The sequence below is a fragment of the Colossoma macropomum genome, unplaced genomic scaffold (genome assembly GCF_904425465.1).
Source record: "Colossoma macropomum unplaced genomic scaffold, Colossoma_macropomum, whole genome shotgun sequence".
NCBI lineage: Eukaryota > Metazoa > Chordata > Actinopteri > Characiformes > Serrasalmidae > Colossoma > Colossoma macropomum.
In genome coordinates this window covers 48,199,903-48,218,988 of record NW_023494791.1, presented here as the reverse complement: position 1 = coordinate 48,218,988, position 19,086 = coordinate 48,199,903, and the positions used below count along the sequence as shown (strand labels likewise).

The window sequence follows — 19,086 nt, the reverse complement described above, 5'->3', positions numbered from 1 at the left end:
ATACACTCTCAGAAATAAAGGTACTAAACTGTCTCTGGGTCAGTTCCCCTCCTGTCACTGGGGTGGTTCCCTCAAGGGTCCATCTCAGTTCCTTTAGTCAGGGAACATAACTGAACCATAATCCACTGAAATGATATGTTCTAAACTGTACTGACTCCACACACCCCGTCTCGTCTCCAGGCTTTTATTTTATTGATCTGTTTTAAAACATTCGGTTATGAAAAGGTACAAATACGAAATTTTCACCTGGAAAAACTTATTTAAGGTTCACAATCAGACCTTAAAACCACTGTTGGAGCTTTGAGGGAACATTTACACTGTTTGTACCTTGATGAATGAAAAATGTACCTGAACAGAACCTTTATTTCTGACAGTGTACAGTTATAGGCAATTTATAAATTACTAATAACATACCATGTACCAGTCAAGTGAACAACAATGAATGTAACAAATGAAAATATAAATTATTTGGGTCAGATTTATGTTATAAAATTTGGTCGTTTATTATAAAATATGTCATAAAATCTGTCAAATATGATGTTCATAATATGTTACACAGCCGATGCTGAAGAAACATTTAGACACCGTATACATACGTGTCAGTGTTCTCCGAATGAATGTAGGCTTAGAACTGATTCTGTTCTATTGAACAAAAACGTGCATTGTAAGTGGAACAGAAATTCCGCTCCTTCACCCTGAGGCCCCTCATACCCACAATCATACACCCCCCGCCCTCCAAAACTGGCTCCGATTACACGGGCCGGAAACCCTCAGTGGCCTCCGTTCAAAACTATTTACCCTGACACAAGGACACACACACTCGCTCACACACACACTTCGCTGTACCCACTCAAAGCTTTTTCACGCGACAGTTTGTCAAAAAAATCTCATTTCCACAGTTTGGCCCACTTTCTCTTACTGTTTCACGCATTCGGAGTGCTGCGAATGAACTCGTAGCTAAATCTGCAGTTAGAAAACCAATAATGCCTCAAAAATCAGATTATTTTTGTGTTGATGTGTGAATCCATTTAACAGTTACATGCAAACACACATCTGTGCATTTTAGTGCACATTTGCTGTTTATTATTGGGGAAAAAATAAAAATAAAACATAAAATCTGGCCTGTGCAGAAGTTATGACACATTTTATATTTCATATTTTATTTTTTGACATGTTCCAAAATATTAAACTCAGCAAATACACAGACATTGTCAATGCACCCTAGAATTAGCATATTAGGGTGTGTTCTCTGTTGAAAGGTGTGTTAACTTTAGTGTGTTTTCACTCAGAAAATCAAAGGTGTCCAAACTTTTGCAGGCGAATGTATATATTATGAATTATACATTTATAATTAGGGCTAAATAATCAGAATATTTCAATACTGATACTGAGACTCCTGGATGATGCTATTTTTGATATTTAAGATTACAAACTCAAAGTGGGCGTGGCTAAAAGTTGAGGTGAATGAGCAGCTGGAAGTTGGTATATTTACAGACTAATTACAGATCAAGATCTCAGTAACATGCGTGATTTAGCCAATCAGCACACTAGATTTTGGAACAAGCGTGCTTATTGGCTCATGGACACTAATAAGACCGACTATTTACTTAAGTACTGAATTACACCCTTCAGTACTCTGTATTATTGAAGTAGTTTGTCAGTGTTGATTTTTGATAATCAGCCTTAAAGTTGAGTTTGTCAAAAAAATCTAACTTCCACAGTTTGGCCCACTTACTCTTCTTGTTTCACGCATTCGGAGTGCTGTGAATGAACTCATTCATGAACTAAATCTGCAGTTAGAAAACCAATAAAGCCTCTAAAAATCATATTATTTTTGCGTTAATGTGTGAATCCATTTAACATTTGATTGTCCACCCAACCCTCATACCTGAACACATTCAGCTCTATTAAACATCTGTAATGTGCATTAAATGAATTTCCTAAAGAGAAGTTCTCTCTTTCTGTAATTTTCTGTTATGTAGTGACCGGCTGGCAGGGTCACTTTTAGACTGTAAGTCTCAATCTAAATCATTAGAAAGTCATTAACCCCTCAAAATCTCAGGCGTATTACATACTAAAGCTTATTGTTCAGTTACTACAGGGACCTCAGTTCAAACTGGCTGAGTGTGTAATAAAACTTTGGGCCTGCTGGAGGGCTCTGCTCATATAAGAGGTGAACCCCTAATATGTGTGCATTTAAATAATATTCAAAAGGATACAATATATCATTACTGTAAACAATGTATACAGAAATCTGATATAAGCATATGTATGGACATATATCAGGATTCAGGCATATATTTCAAAATATAGACACACCTCAGGGTGACTGACTGCATTCCTGGCATGTTTGGTGTCTGAAGTTTGCACTAAAAGTATGAGGCTAATGTAGCTAACGAGTAATAAAGGCTTATGTACACCAATTAGCATGGTGCTAACAGCATAACTAAATACCTAAATGATCACACACTCATCTTAAACCATGTGGAGGTGTTCAGTATCTCTAATAGTCTTGATTCTGTGGTTTCTGACTCTGTGTGACTCACTGTTCTCTATAAACCTGGACAGAATTACAGACGAAGCGAAGCTTAAAGACATTTTAATCACAGACATTTTAAAGAACGTTCACACAGCTTCAGCTAACTTCTCCTTTTTTACAGAACCATATACAACACGTTCTCCATTGTTAGTAAAGACAGAGGTTCTGTGTAGAACCATGAACACTCAAAAAAAAAAACGTTTGCATGCTTTGTATGGTGAGGTGGTTCTTCAGGTTGATGGAGGGTGTGTTTTATATGGTTCTGTATAGAACATTTTGGGAAAGGGTTCTGTATAGCACCAAGAAGGTTCTGCTGATGTCATGATGTAAAGCTTTTTGGTGCTATATAGAACCATTTTCAAAAAGGTTCCAAATAGAACCATATACAACACATTCTCCGTCAATCTGAAGAACCATTTCACCATGCAGAGAACCATTTAGCATAAAACTGGTTCTGTATAGAACTGATGGCTCTAAATAGAACCATTACCTTTACTAGAACCCTTGAAGAACCGTCTACTATACAAGAAGGTGAATAATTTGAAAACTGTGCTCGATTCTACGCATAATAATCATTTAAGATTTTTAATTCACTACAAATTTAAATAAATCTGTACATTGATTTGTGATTGATTATGTCGAGGCCTTGTGTTCAGGCGACTCTCAAAAAAAACATTTGCATGATTAAATGATTCTTTGCATGGTGAAATGGTTCTTCAGATTGATGGAGAATATGTTGTATATGGTTCTATATAGAACATTTTCGAAAAGGGTTCTGTATAGCACCAAAAAGCTTATACAATACCACGAGCGCTAGGAGGGCGAAGGATAGCACAGGCTTTCTCCGTGTCCAGTGAAGCTCCAACCCAATCTTTTTCAAACTGCTGCTAAAGTAACGTCACTGTACAGCTGAACACACTCGGAGGAGAACACTAACCACCAGTTCTGTTATGCCAGCTAACAGACATCTGCGCTGACCAGCATCGCACTAGGTGACGGGGGGAGATGGGGGGCCATCCTACCCACCCAGAGAGAGTGAGGACAACTGTGCTCTCTTGGACTCCCAGACACGGACGGCTGGAGCATCACCAGGGATCAAACTCGCGACCTCCTGATGATCTGATGATCTCAGGACTAACGGTCAGACGGTTGCGCCACTCGGGAGCCCAACTTTGGCTAACTTTGCCTACGAGTTCTGACAATGTTTAACCCTTTTAAATGGCCAAAGTTTTCGTTCGGCCAGTTTGAAGCTCCTGTAGTTACAGAGTCTCCAACATCATCCATCATCTAAACCTCTTATACTTCTGGGTCGCGGTGGGGTGCTAGAGCCTATCCCAGCTGTCATTGGGCGGAAGGCAGGATACACCCTGGACAGGTCGTCAGTCCATCGCAGGGCAGTTACAGAGTATGTGACATGATATTTTTAGAGAATGTACCCCGAAAAAAACACCTGCTGAAAGCATTAATGGAACATGTTTGTATTATTCTTAGAAAGTTTTAAGAAAAAAAAAAACAGTTCTAGCTAAAAAAAAACCTTCAACCTACAAATACAATGATCTGCATCCATCAGAAATCCGTATTTTTCACTGTATCTACACTTCACCTTCAGTGTTCCTAAAATACTCCCAAAAATCGCATTATTTTTGTTGCTAATGTGTAAAATTAATTTAACATCTCAGGCTTTTTCATAAATCATCAAATATAAGTTCTGAAAAACTCTCTCAACGTTCGCTCAACACATTCACCCCTGTGAAATATCTGGAACGTTCCACAAGTCACATTTTCAGCAAAAAGTTAAATCACCCAAGTTTCCTGAAGAAAAGTGAGCTCTCTCATTCTTCTTCCTTTATTTTCTGTTATATTGGGTTTGAGGTCACTTTGAAAGTTTAGCCCAAAGTCTGGTTCTACATCAAACGATTCATTTAAAATAATGATTTTTAAGTAAATCATGTCCTCATGCTGTTTGCATGGATGCTAGTAAACCACATTTGCTAATTCTATGCCGAAAACAATTTGATGATGCTACTCGTTCACTTTTCTTGCATAAAATGAGTCTTGATTTACTTTTTCAGACCTGATTATTAAATTCAAAAACATAAAATAAAAAGATGTGTGCAGGGGTCCTTTTGAAGTATGTTGCCTGCAGGCAACACTGTGCGACAATAAGAAGAAATTATATAGAGCTGTGTTTCCTGAAGTGGTGAGACCTGGTTTGTGACTGGCTAAATCCATTCCACTGTCACACAATGTTGCTCCTAGGCAACAAACATATTTCTGCAGATTCTCATAACAAAATATTGATACTGAACATTAATAAAGAGGTTTAAATGTGCCCACTAAGACAAAGTATGACTAAGCACATGCTTTTTATTGACTTACTCAAACTCTTCCTTTTATTGTTAACCCTTTCATTGTCTTTAAATACGTATAATGTTATTGTAAAGTGAGGAAAATGGGTTTGTTGCCCTGAGGCAACATCATGCAATAGAGGGTTAAGCGAAACGGCCTTGTGAAATAAGGAGATCCTGTTTGAAAACACATTTCTGAAAAGTTAAAAGCTTGTTTGCTCATATTCGGTGCTGAAAAATGATTTTTAAAAGGGTATTTAGTCCATGTTTACGGATAACAGCAAGTCAGAAACCACATAATCAAGAGTGTAGTTCCTTAAAACACTTCAGGACTTCAGCCTCGTAGTTCTAGGTGAGCTGATGGGCCCTCTGTGTCTCTCTTACTCTGCTGCTGAGTTTTAGTCAGAAGGCATAAATCTTCTGCTTCCAGTCGTGTTGTTTTAGTGTCGAATCCCAGACGGCTTCAAAGGCAAATGTGTACTCATGAACCCGAGAGCGCTGTTTAACTGTTTTATGAAGAAAAATGATGACAGTAAAAGTGTAGTTTAGGCGTAAAGTCAGTTTACTACTGATTATGGAAGGGATACGCTGCAGTTGGACCGAGTGTGTGGAAGGACGGAGTGTGTAAAGGTTTTTCTGCAGCAGCGCAGAACGGACAGAACAAACGTAGAGAGAGCAAAGTAAACACCCCCACACAAACAATCATACGCTCACGTTCATACGTACACAAACATACATGCACATACAGGACGGGTTAAAAGCAGGAGTCCGCCAGTCGTTTATGTCCTTCATGTTCAAAATAACCAGTGAGTTATTGATTTTTTTTTAGAAGGTATTAATGAGACACTGCAAAAAATGGAATCTCGTCAAGTAAAATTTTCTAGCTTATTTCTAGACTTTATTTACTTGTTTTGGGTAATTTTATCAAGTAAAATATCTCACTATGCCGGCAGATAGTTTGGCTAGTTTAAAGGACATTTCTTAAAACAAGCCAAATGATCTGCCAGTATAGTGTGATAATTTTCCCTGATAAAATTACTTAAAACAAGTAAAAAAGATCTAGAAACACTGCAAATAATCTTAAATAGTCAAAAAATCTAATTGTCCTCCAGTTTAGATTGTTGTAAGCTTAATTGAAGATTATTTACAGTATTTCTAGATATGTTTCACTTGTTTTGGGTAATTTTATCAGGGAAAATGATCTCACTACATTGGCAGATAATTTGGGTTGTTTAGAGAAACGTGCTTGAAACCAGCAAAATTATCTGCCAGTATTATGAGATAATTTTTCTTGATATAATTACCCCAAACAAGTGAAAAATGTCTAGTAATAAGACAGATAATCTTATAATAAGTGCACAACCATCTCAAAATGGGAAATATTAGATTTCTCAGCTAGATTTAAGATCATTTCACTGGACAAGAGACCATTTTTTGCAGTGGAGATCAGACAGAAGGAAAAAGTAAAGTGAAAAACGGGAGCTTCTAAAACTGGAGATTAAAATAATGACAAAAAGCTGAGATTCAGCTCATCAGATTTATCTGAACCACCTTTTTAAGTGTCTAGTTTACTAAATATTCACATTCTGGTAAAGTACATCTTAAAGAACATGGTTCCTTCAGTAAAAGCAATGGTTCTGTTTGGAACCATGAGATTTCATGCTTAAATAGTTCTTTATATGGTGAAATCGTTCTTCAGATTGAAGGAAAATGTGTGGTGTACGGTTCTATATAGTGCCGAAAAGGGTTCTTCTATTGTTACAATGTCAAGCTTGACACAATAGAAGAACCCTTTTTGGTGCTATATAGAACCCTTTGCACAAAGTTTCTATATAGAACCATCTACAGCACATTCTCCATCAATCTGAAGAACACTTTTATGATCCAAAGAACCGTTTAATCATGCAAAGAGTTCTTTGAGTGTTCATGGCTCTATATAGACCATTTTCAAACTACAGAACCTTTGAAGAACCACCTTTTTGAGAGTGTAGTATGTGTTTACTCAGACCTGCGTATGTTCAGATATTCGCCCTTCTCTGGTTATTGTAATTTTATTGTTATTTATTTATTTATTTTATTTTTCCTTTTGTTAAATACTTCTTAACGAACTCTGGGCTTGTCTGGTCTGTCATGCATGTGTGACTCACCAAGACTAATTCCTTGTGTGTGTAACATACTTGGTGAAATAAAGTGATTTGGAGAAAGTGGGTCCCCTAACAACCACCTGGAAGACCTGGTAGACCCCAAAACTGCCCCCATCAGATAAACAGCACTTAAAGCTTTCATCTCTGAGAGAGAGGAGAAAATCAAGCTGCTTCAGATCTGAAAACATCCACAGGTGTTTCTGTCCATCCTTCCACTGTGAGAAGACGACTCAGCGCTGTGGGTCTGAAAGGATGTGTAGCTGATCAAGAAGAACCTCACTGAGAAAAGGAGACGGACACATCAAACAAAGAAGCTGAACGATGGACTGACCACCCCAGAGTCCAGACCTCAACACCACTGAATGTGGTGAAGACAACTTTGGAGGTGTGTCTGCAGATTCTTTGAGGAACTGAAAGTGAGTCTCCTGAAAAGAATGGAAGCTGGAATGAAGGTAAAAACACTGAATCATGTCTATATTTAGTTGTTGAGGCGTCTGTGTGATTTTCTGGGAAATATATGTTTCTCTGGTGGTTTATGACTTTTGAGCAGTGTATACTATATATAAACACACATACATCCACTCACATACACACACACACACACACACACACACACACCTACACACACACACACACACACACACACATTTCTCCACACGCATAAACACAGGCCTGAGTTTGGAGCGTATGAGTCATAAACGTTCTGCTTCTTTGATTCTCTGCACATTTTCTTACTGTTTTAAAGTTCAGGAGGGTCTAAAACTCTGAGACCACATCGACGATCTGGGATTTTATTCATTTAAACCTGGAAAAAAACAGATTTTTTCTGTTTTATATATTTTTTTGTGAAAAACTTTTCTTTGTTGTATATGAAGAATGTGTTGTTTGGTTCTATTTAGCACCAAAAAAGAGTTACAATGTCAAGCACGCAACCATAGGACACTCTTTAGTGCTATACACTCTTAAAAAAGATGGTTCTTCAAGGGTAAAGACATTAGTTCTAGAACCATGAACACTCAAAAGAACCACAGCATCTTCAGTGATTCTTTGCACAGTAAATGGTTCCGCAGATTGATGGAGAATGTGTTGTAGATGGTTCTATATAGAACCTTTTTGAAAAGGGTTCTACATAGCACCAAAAAGGGTTAGAATGTCAAGCTTGTAACAGTAGAACACTTTTTGTTGCTATACACTGTTAAAAAAGATGGTTCTTCAAAGATCCTTTAGTGAAGACAGTGGTTCTTTATAGAACCATGAGCACTCAAAGAACCATTTGTATCTTAAATAGTTCTTTGCATGGATAAATGGTTCTATAGATTGATGTAAATGTGTTGTAGATGGTTCTATATAGAACCTTTTTGAAAAGGGTTCTCTATAGCACCAAAAAGTTTACACAATACCACCAGCGATGTCTAGCCTGTAACAATAGAAGAACATTTTTTGGTTCCATATAGAACCATTCACACTCAAAGAACCATTTGCATCTTAAATGGTTCTGAAGATTGATGGAGAATGTGTTGTATATGGTTCTATATAGCACCAAAAAGGGTTCTGCTACTGTAACAATGTCAAGATGGAATACAATAGCAGAACACTTTTTGGTGCTATATAGAACCATATACAACACATTTTCCATCTTTAGTAAAGACAATGGTTCTATATAGAACCATGAACGCTCAAAAAACATTTGCATGCTTTGTATGGTGAGGTGGTTCTTCAGGTTGATGGAGGGTGTGTCTTATATGGTTCTGTACAGAACATTTTGGGAAAGGGTTCTGTATAGCACCAAGAAGGTTCTGCTGTTGTCATGATGTAAAGCTTTTTGGTGCTATATAGAACCATTTTCAAAAAGGTTCCAAATAGAACCATATACAACACATTCTCCATCAATCCGAAGAACCATTTCACCATGCAGAGAACCATTTAGCATAAAACTGGTTCTGTATAGAACTGATGGTTCTAAATAGAACCATTACCTTTACTAGAACCCTTGAAGAACCGTCTTTTTACGGAGTGTACTTTACCAGAAGGTGAATAATTTGAAAACTGTGCTCGTTTCTACACATAATAATCATTTAAGATTTTTAATTCACTACAAATTTAAATAAATTTGCACATTGATTTGTGATTGATTATGTCGAGGACTCTCAGGTGGATCTGATGGGCTTATCAGAGACTTCTGAACAAACCTGTGGAGTCCAGCTTGACTGCACGCTGTTATTACAGTGGAAAAAGGGACACAACACCAAACACTGAGAAATTCTGCAATTAATGTAAATAATTCAAAAATTCTACCTTTTCACTCAGATTGTTATGCTGATTATATAATGGATAGTATAAGTTTTGTATTACAAAAAAACAAAAAATGCATTTTAACTGAATTATAATTTCAATATGTACCTTTAATTTTTTGTGCTGTGATCTCACACTTTAATTCTGCAAAGGCAGTTTTGCTCTGTTCAGTCTCTTAATGTGCCTTTAATTCAGATTTGCCTCAGAACTCACTGAAGTTACACATAAAGTCTAAATCATTTTCCCTCTTGATCATTAGTGTGAAGTTCAGCCGAATCCCCGCCCCTTTATTGTTAGTAGTAATTGCAAAGCAATGCACAACACTATTGTTATCCCATTTATATTCTTGTTATTATTATTTTTCTGTTGGATTTTAAAAACTATCGAGACTCTTCCAACTCCAGAATGTTCGGTCTGACCGGGAATGGTGTGCTTGTGTACAGCTGTTTGATTGGACGCATGGTTTTTGTACAGTCATCGTTGAATTCTGATTTTTTTTTGAAAAAAAATGAATGGGAGTTTGAGTACCCAACTTATGTCATGTTGATTCAAGTCTATTGGCAACACTATTAACCATGTGGGGAACCATAGCAAACACCTAGCAATGCCCTAGCAACTACTTGGGATACCATAGCAACCACCTAGCAACACCCTAGCAACCACCTAAAATGACATAGTAACCTTTCAGGAACACCCTAGTAACCATCTGGGAAACCATAGCAACCACCTAGCAACACCCTAGCAACCACCTAAAATGACATAGTAACCTTTCAGGAACACCCTAGTAACCACCTGGGATACTCTAGCAACCACCTAGCAATACCCTAGAAACCACCTGGGATACCATAACAACTGCCTGGGATACCACAGCAACCCCCCCTCAAAATGCAGGAAATTCGCTGTTCTAGTTACTATGATTATTATATTAACTATTATGATCATTATGATGATGATGATGATAACGATTGTTATTATTATTATTATTATTATTATTATTATTATGTCCTAATATAAATGTCTTTATATTCACCTTAATAAGAATATATTCAAGTATAATTCATCAAACATTAATCGAGTACACTTTTATGCATAAAATATGTTTTTCTCATGTTTCTGACTCAGATCTTGTTTTGAAGGTCAGCTGATGATCCTACTCTCCTCCCACTAAAGCCACATTTCTGCTGCTGCCACTTTAGTTTCTCACAGACTTAAACTTCGCCAACCACAAGTGACCAGAGCACACGCGTCCATCATTATCATCATCGCCATCATCATCGTTCTGATCTCCTGCCTTTATAGTCACCTTCATGAGAAGAGATCACCTCACCTTCTCCTTCAGACCTGAGACTAAGGCCCCGTCCCATTTCTTCTTTTTACCCCTACCCCTTGTTTTCGAGTGTCACCTTAACCCCTTGGAACTGAGTTACAGGGTAGTGGTTGAAATCTTCCCTCTGAAATGAGACCCTCAAATAAAAAGAGCATCACTTCATTAACAGCTACCAGCGCTGCTCTGTAGGCGACGCTGCCAGTCTGCAGTGACAGCAGAGGAGGGTAAAGTTCAGCTCCTCACTGCTGGGCTTTAGTTACATTTAGGGCATCATATGATCTTCAAAGAGGGGGGCAATTATTTATTATCACCACCCCTAATTCTTCAGTGATATGAAGCTGAAGTCAGATATTCACCAGATTCTTGTTTGAATTTTCCCGTTCCACCTTAAATGGTGCAGCAGTTACATTCTGGCGCTTCAGGCCTCAGAACTGCTGGACTATTTAAGGCTGAACGGGAAAGTTAGCTAGTTAGCTACTGAGACATCAGCATACTATTAGAGATTTTTTTATGCTTGTTATGAAGAAAAGGACCAAAATACACTGAAACGACATTAAACTAAGAAAATACAGTGGTTATTGTAATTTTTAACAGAGAAAATTCTCACATTTGTGGGTTTCTTTGGTCTCTTGTTCTCCATCTTGCCGGTTTTTCTAAAACTCTCTGTTTGGAATCTCTGAAAAACCTCCGTTTGGAGGGTCATGTAGCCCCAACACTTCACCCTCCCCCTCTATCTCAACAAGAATCGGGACACCCTACCCCTGGACATGAACACACAAAACAGAGGGCTAAGGGCTGAGTGGTAGGGGCGAGGGGTGAAATGGGACGGGGCCTAAAGAGTCTGGAGACATTTGAACGTGGGATCATCAACACACACTCTTAAATAAGATGAATCTTATAGGGTTCTTTAGTAAAGACAACGGTTCTGCACTCAAAGAACCATTTGCATACTGAAATTTCACCATGTTGCATGAGAAATGGTTCTTCAGACTTCTATTTTTCAAAAGAACCATATAAAAGAACTTTTTGCAAAGGGTTCTACGCAGTGCCAAAAAGCGTTCTTCTACTGCTGTGATGTCAAGCTTGTAACAATAGAAGAACCTTTTTTGGTCCTATATAGAACCCTTTTCAAAAAGGTTCTATTTAGAACCATCTAAAGCACATTCTCCATCAATCTAGTAGAACCAATCAATAAGTAGAACCATGTTCTTTACTAAAGAACCCCTAAAGAACCATATGATTTACTAAATATTCACATTCTGGTAAAGTACACTGTTAAAGAACATGGTTCTTCAAGGGTCCTTCAGTAAGGCAATGGTTCTGTTTAGAACCAAAAAGGGTTCTACAAGCTTGACATCATAACAATAGTGAAACTCTTTTTGGTGCCATATAGAACCATATAGAACACGTTCTCCTTCAATCTGAAGAGCCATTTCACCATGTAGATATCTCATTGACGCAAATGGTTCTACAAAGAGCCCACATTTCATTGCCTTTACTGAAGAACCCTTGAAGAACCGTGGTTCATTTTGTTTATTTTTGCTGCTACAAGTCCAAGATTCCTCTGCGAGTTTTCTCGAAGGTTTTTCCAGCTCATACTTTCCTCACTAAATTTTTTTTGAAGTTCAGCTCAGAAACCCCCCCCCCACTCCGCACCCACCCCCGCCAGCCCCCCTCCACCCCAGCCAGCCCCCCTCCACCCCAGCCAGTCCCCCTCCACACACACACTCAGTCGGTCAGAGTGTACGGGTTCTCGTTCTGTCACTTTCAGACGCTTTTATTTCTAACAGATGCAGCTGGAACTTCCACCCACGAGTGACCAACAACATGAGTTTACCATTATTCTGTTCGGTCACCTTCATATACGGTGGTCCGGCTTCTTTCCTGGGACAGGACTGGTCTGGATGGACCATTTTTGAAACATCTGCACTCTGTAAAAACATCCAGACTATATTTCTTGTTTATTTTGACAATATTAACAATATAACTACATAAATAAAGTGTAATTGCACAGGTTTGTGTACATAATACAGCCAAGTGTTTTCACTCTTTCACAAGTTCCTTTCTGACGAGTTTGTGGAACTTTATGCCCAAATCTCCTTCAGGAACAACAAAAGTCTCCCCCAGCCCTCTTTCTTCTTTCGTCTGTTTATTGCAGTCGCCCCGTTTTCTCTCTGCAGTGCGTCCACTGCGCCGCAGCTCCCCATGAAAGTGACCGAAAGTTGTTTTTTTTCTCCGTAAAGATCCGGAGGTGCGTCCTAAGAGCCCAGCTCCACCAGGCTGGACGTCAGGGGTCCGAGTAAAGCGTCCTGAAGCTGGACGGGATGACCCTGCTGCTGGACCCCCAGGCCGAGCGGGGGGTGGCTGCCGTCCCCCTGGAGGAAGCCCAGAGAGGTGGGCTCGGGAGCGTGCGTGTGCCGGGGGCTCTGTGGTGGGGAAAAATCCTCCTCAGAGCTGGACATGAGAGACTTTCTTCCTCCGTCCAGCGGCGAGAGGCGGCTCGGTCTGCTCTCACTGCCCTCCCTGCAGGAGGAGGAGACAAACAGCACCGTCAAACAACCGGCAGAAAACAAGAAAGAACAACGTTTAATCTGAGACAGAAATAAAATATAAACAGTAGAGCAGAAATGATAATTAAACATCAAACACAACCTCATATCTCCAAAACTGTAACCTTACAGGAAAAAAGAAAAAAAAAACGTTCTTAACTTTGGAGGAACAAGATTTTTTACAACTTTCGAGTCTTTCTGTTGGTCATGTTTGTCATGTTTAACAAATTTGTCATATTCCTAAGTGCCATGTTTTGTTTATACTTTTTTAAAAAGTATAAAAATGACCAAAATAGAGGTTACAAGGTTTTGTTCATGTTTCTATATACAGGCGATATAAATATTAAGGAAAAGTAAAGAAAAAAAAAACATTAGTTCAGGAAAAAAACAGAAAACAATGCTAAGGTGAGAAATTAAAATGCAAAGTAACCAGAAACACTAGAGAAAAAAATGCAAAAATAGAAGGAATTGAATATAAATATCTATAGATAAAAGCTGAATGAACCATGAGAGAGAAAAAAACGAGGAAAACAATGGCAAATAAATCTTGTAGAAAAATCTCTGTAATGAAATGAATTTGGACTTCTTTGTTCTGAACACTTTTCCTCTGATGTCTACATCAAAGGAATTTGTATCAAAATTTGTGCTTTGTTTTTTGACACTTAGAGTGACTTGTAGTTTCACTTAAAGCAGTTTACTGACTTTATGAAGCTAATATCATAAATTGAATTCATGACTGGAATTCAGTTTTAAAGCCTGAACACTTTGATCATTGTCTGTAATACTTTACTCCACTGGATATTACAACAGAACGGGATTGTTATGCTGTCTAAGAGGGCAACACAGTCTACACGTTAATATTTTAACAGAAACAAGAGTCGAGATTCCAGAATAAAATGCTAAAAGTTCTTCAGCAAATAAACATTAAATTAAAAATAATTAGAACATATTAAAACAGTAACAGTGCAAACTACTTCCCTCTTCTTATTTACTTATATCTTCAGTCTCATTAGAATTTGCCTTCAGACTGATTTGATAAACTCTTTTAGCCAAAAAGGTTATAATAAAAAAAAATTCACTTTTATTCAGAAAATTTCAGAAAATTGCGATGGCACAAAAAACCTTGGTCATTTTTTTATCCTGCACTTTTGCTTTTTCTGTTTCTGGAGTTTAATTTAAAGAAGGAGAATTTCTGACCAAAGTAAATCATTAATCACAGAGTGACCGCAGGGCAGTTTTGATCTTCTGTTTGTTGGAGAAAGTTTCATTTGCAGGTGGGTAGAGCTTTACGAGAGGCCTCTATTACTCCATTTACTCACTTCCTGCAGTGACGTGAACATCTGAGGGATTTGTGCTTTCCTGAAAGGTTTTAAGCGACTAAAGTAATCTACTTTTATTACAGCTGCATTTTCACCTTTAAGATTAGTTCCAAATTTCTTTTTGGGGTTTAATTTGATTCTTTTGTGTTGATTCAGCTCCTGTTCTCGCTTTGGAGCTTCACTGTTTCGTTTTGGACCAGAAAGATCCAAAAACAGAGGAACATAACCGTACACACTGCAATCTGCATAATCTATAGGTTCTGTGATATTTTGTAATAGTTATTATATTATATGGCTCTTTAGCTCCTTCCACATCAGCGCTTCATCATAATTTCTTACTCTTTATTCTATTTACTCTGATTTATTTTATTTCTGCCACAGTTAAATATTTATTAACACTGTATGTCACTGCTGTCTGAACAAATCTCAAACTTTTTTGCAGAATTTGAAAAGGCCAGCTGGTCTTTACAGTGTGCTAAAGTTTCATTACGAATGGACCAATAGAAAAGCTCCAAATTACTTACATTAATACTAATATTTCTGGTTCAATTGACTTCCATTCAAAGATAAGTAGGTTTTTTCATTCTCTTGTAAAGTTATTATTCAATAATCAATAATAATAGATAGATAATAATCAAGCACACAGACTATTAACAAGTCTGTTTTAAAAAGACTGTTAAAAGTCTTGATTATAATCTAGTACATATAATAAATATTACATATATATCTATACATCATACAGATATTGTTACATAATATCTCTACGCTCTGTAAAATATCTAAGGAAGAACAAAATGATGCAAAAAAAGAAGAATAGAGCTGAACAAACTTCGGTTCCTCTACTGAGGGATGCTGGATGGAGTAAAACGCTCTATAAGCTCTGTAATATCTATAAGTAAAACCTGTATAATCTGTAAGATGTATAATATCCGGTAGACTATAGTTATTGTTTCCTTAGACCTGCATATAAACTATTGGCAAGTGTGTTTTTATAATTATTATATATAACAGATATTACAGATATATCTATACATCATATAGACACTGTTACATCATATCTATAAGCTCTGTAATATCTATAAGTAAAAGGTGTGTGATCTGTAAATTCCGTAACATTCTGTAGATTATAATACATGTCTCTTCAGCCCTGCATGTTGACTATCAACACCTCTGTTTTTAAAAAGACTAAAAAAGTCCTGATAAGCATCATATATTATAGATAGATATATCTATATATCATATAGACACTGTTACATCATATCTATAAGCTCTGCAATATCTATAAGTAAAAGGTGTGTCTCCTCAGACCTGCATACGCAGATATTCACACATCTGTTGGGCTCCTCTCACATCAGCCCTTCAGTATTATTGTTTACTCTTTATTCTGTTTATTCTGATTGTATTTTATTTGTGCTTTAGTTTCATATTTCGTCTCTGTGCTTGTCTGGTCTGTTCAGTGTGTCACACGTGTGATTTGCCAAGACTAACTCCTCATATGTGGAACATACTGTGGCGAAATTAAGAGATCTGAATCTGATTCAGTACATAAATATATTTATTTATGTATTTATTTATTTATGTATGTATTTATTTATTTATTTATTTATTTGAGTTGCGACTTCTAAACTTCTACTCAAATTCCTTTTTTAAGAGCTACTTTTACCGCTTCACTGCAGTAACAGTACTTTTACTGTACACTCCTACAAACTGTGGTCCTTCAAGGGTTCTTTAGTAAAGACAGGGGTTCTATATAGAACCATGAACACTCAGAGAACCCTTTGCATGATTAAATGGTTCTTCAGATTGATAAAGAATGTGTTGTGCATGGTTCTCTATAGAACGTTTTTGCAAATAGCTCTATATAGCACCAAATGTGGTTTTCCTAGATTATACAATACACAAAAAATGACAACAATAGAAGAACCCTTTTTTGTGCTGTATAGAACCGTGTACAACATATTCTCAATCAATCTGTGGAGCCATTTCATCATGCAGTGCAGAGAAACCCCTTAAGCATGAAAAGGGTGTGAGTGTTTATGGATCTATATGAGTCATTGTATTTACTAAAGAACCCTTGAAGAACCATCTTTTTGAGAGTGAATAAACCTCCGATTGTTTAGAAAATGAAGTGGTGAGATGCTAAATCATTCCTGCAGTTTGATCCTAGCACAGTTTTGCTCTTTAATTCCCTCAATTTATTTTTTCCCTCCTCTTTCTGAGGTTCTTTCGGCTCTTCTCCCTCTCTGACGCCACTGTTATGCGCATATTAATGCTTCTTATTCATTAATTAAATGGAAAAGAATGCAAAGTGATTGAGTTATTACTGAGTTATAGCCATGATTAAGAGAATTCCGATCCTACCATAATCTCTCTTTCATTCTAAACCTCTCTCTCTCTCTCTCACCTCTCCTTAGCCTCGGCCGCCCGGTCCCTCTGCCTCCTGTTTTTGAACCAGTTGCTGACCTGTGTGGTGCTGAGGCCGGTGGCCTGGGCCAGCTCCCTCTTCTCCCGGGGCGAGGGGTAGGGGTTGTGTGTGTACCAGTCCCTCAGCACACTCCTGGACTTCTCCTTGAAGCAGTAGCTGGTCTCCTCGCCATCCCAGATGGTCCTGGGCAGAGGGAACTTCCTCCTGACCCGATACTTGCCAACGGCGCCCAGCGGCCGGCCGCGCAGCCTCTCGGCCTCAGCGTAGTGCGCCCGCAGCCAAAGCTGCTGCAGCTTGGAGTGGTTCTGTGCCGAGAACTGGTGGCTCTCCAGGATCTTGTAGAGCTCCCTGAAGTTGCCCCGGTGGAAGGCCACCACGGCCTTGGCCTTCAGCACCGACTCGTTCTTGTGGAGGTGCTCACAGGCGGGCAGCGACCACAGGAAGCGGCCCAGACGCTCCAGGTTGCCGCCCTGCTGAAGAACCTCGCACACGCACGCCACCTGCTCCTGCGTGAAGCCGAAGGACGGGGTGATGGACATGACCTCCTGAAATCCAGAAATCCAACTCGCTAGAACCTTCTTCAGGGCCAGGATACGATATTCCTTCCAAAGTCGGGAGAGTGACCGCAGGAGCGCTAATTTTTCAATAATTATTACTTATTATTACCACTTAATTTACAATATTTGCGCATATATTTGTTATGTCTTGTATATTAACTATTAACTAATATTAGAAATGCTAGAAAATTAATAATGTAATTTACATTAAATCTTTGAAAGCTTGGCTCATATTAAGGCTGATTATCCATTATGTATAATGAATTATGTAGCAGATATTATTAAAAACTAATGCGCACGTTGGATTAAACTGCTAAACTCTAAAAAGGCTAATTTTTCAAATAATGATTTCAAGTCTTATTACTAAACAGTGTAACTTATTCTGTAAGTACAGTCAGTCATAAAGTCTACCAAAAAACTAATATTTAAATTATATTAATCTTAAGTAACACTATGAAACTTGTAAGCTACACCTTAAACTCAAAACTCATTATTAAATTATTAATTATTAATCTTGAGTTATCATAGCGTCCTATAATTAGTGTGAATTACTATACTATGAGTAACTATTAAATAAATGCAAAACTGCAGGCCTGTTGTTAATTAACAGTTAAAATGAATACTTTATTAGTTATTCTAAGTTATTATAAGACTTATTTTCCAATAACTACTCAGAATTTTTCAGTAACTGGCACAAAACATTGCCTAAAAGTCTTACAGACCTATGAAATATGTGATAACTATTTGAATTATACAGCGACTTCTATACAAATGGCTATGTGAGTTATGTTAAAGCTCACCAGCTTATTATTGAGTTATTAATATTAAGGCTAATTATGCAGTAGCTGTTATGAATGTAGTTATTATGACACTTATAAGCAAGTTATATTAACCCATTAATATCTAGGCTTATACTCAGTACTCAGTAACTGCTATGATACAGTAATAATAGAGTAATTACAGTGAAGCTGGTCTGTAAGCCGTGCGGTGATGAGCTGAGAGCGGATCGTCGTCCTCAGTGTGGAGAGTGAATCCGGACGCGGCCGAGAGGAGAGTTTAATCCGCTCTGTTACTCCGGACTCAGCAGATCTGAACTGAGAGACACTCAGTCTGCACTTCCACCTCCAGAGGGAGGAGACACACTCACACACACACACACACAAACACTCACACTCACACACACACACACACAAACACTCACACACACACTCACTCACACACACACACACGTTTGCACGCTGTACTCATTGTCGACTAATTCATTTTAATAGATGTGATAATTTAACAGTTTTCGACAGAGCTGCAGCTATAAAACTGCTCCACAGCTGGACTTCATAAAAACAAACAATAACACAAACAGGAGAGAGAGAGAGAGAGAGAGAGAGAGAGAGAGAGAGAGGGAGAGAGAGGGAGAGAGAGAGGGAGAGAGGGAGAGAAGGGAGAGAAAGGGGAGAGAGAGAGGGAGAGAGAGAAGGAGAGAGGGAGAGAAAGGAGAGAAAGGGGAGAAAGAGAGAGAGAGAGAGAGAGGGAGAGAGAGAGAGAAAGGGTGAAGAGAGAGAGAGAGGGAGAAGAGAGAGAGAGAGAAT

General features: G+C 38.1%; 1 protein-coding gene across 1 annotated transcript; it reads right to left on the bottom strand.

The window, feature by feature from the left end:
* Positions 1–12,582: 12,582 nt before the first annotated feature.
* On the bottom strand, positions 12,583–18,659 carry six1a (SIX homeobox 1a). Its single transcript, XM_036573530.1, has 3 exons — positions 18,462–18,659; positions 16,923–17,577; positions 12,583–13,173 (listed from the first exon to the last, which is right to left on the bottom strand). The coding sequence occupies exons 2-3, from the start codon at positions 17,480–17,482 to the stop codon at positions 12,909–12,911; spliced, it is 825 nt and encodes a 274-aa protein (XP_036429423.1). The 5' UTR covers positions 17,483–17,577; positions 18,462–18,659; the 3' UTR covers positions 12,583–12,908.
* Positions 18,660–19,086: the final 427 nt, after the last annotated feature.

Bases quoted from the DNA above. Each gene is read 5' to 3' on its own strand.
- six1a (XM_036573530.1), bottom strand. From the start codon at position 17,482: ATGTCCATCACCCCGTCCTTCGGCTTCACGCAGGAGCAGGTGGCGTGC. The intron at 13,174-16,922 runs GTGAGAGAGAGA...CTCCTCCTGCAG, and splicing joins GCGGCCGAGGCTAAGGAGAG to GGAGGGCAGTGAGAGCAGAC.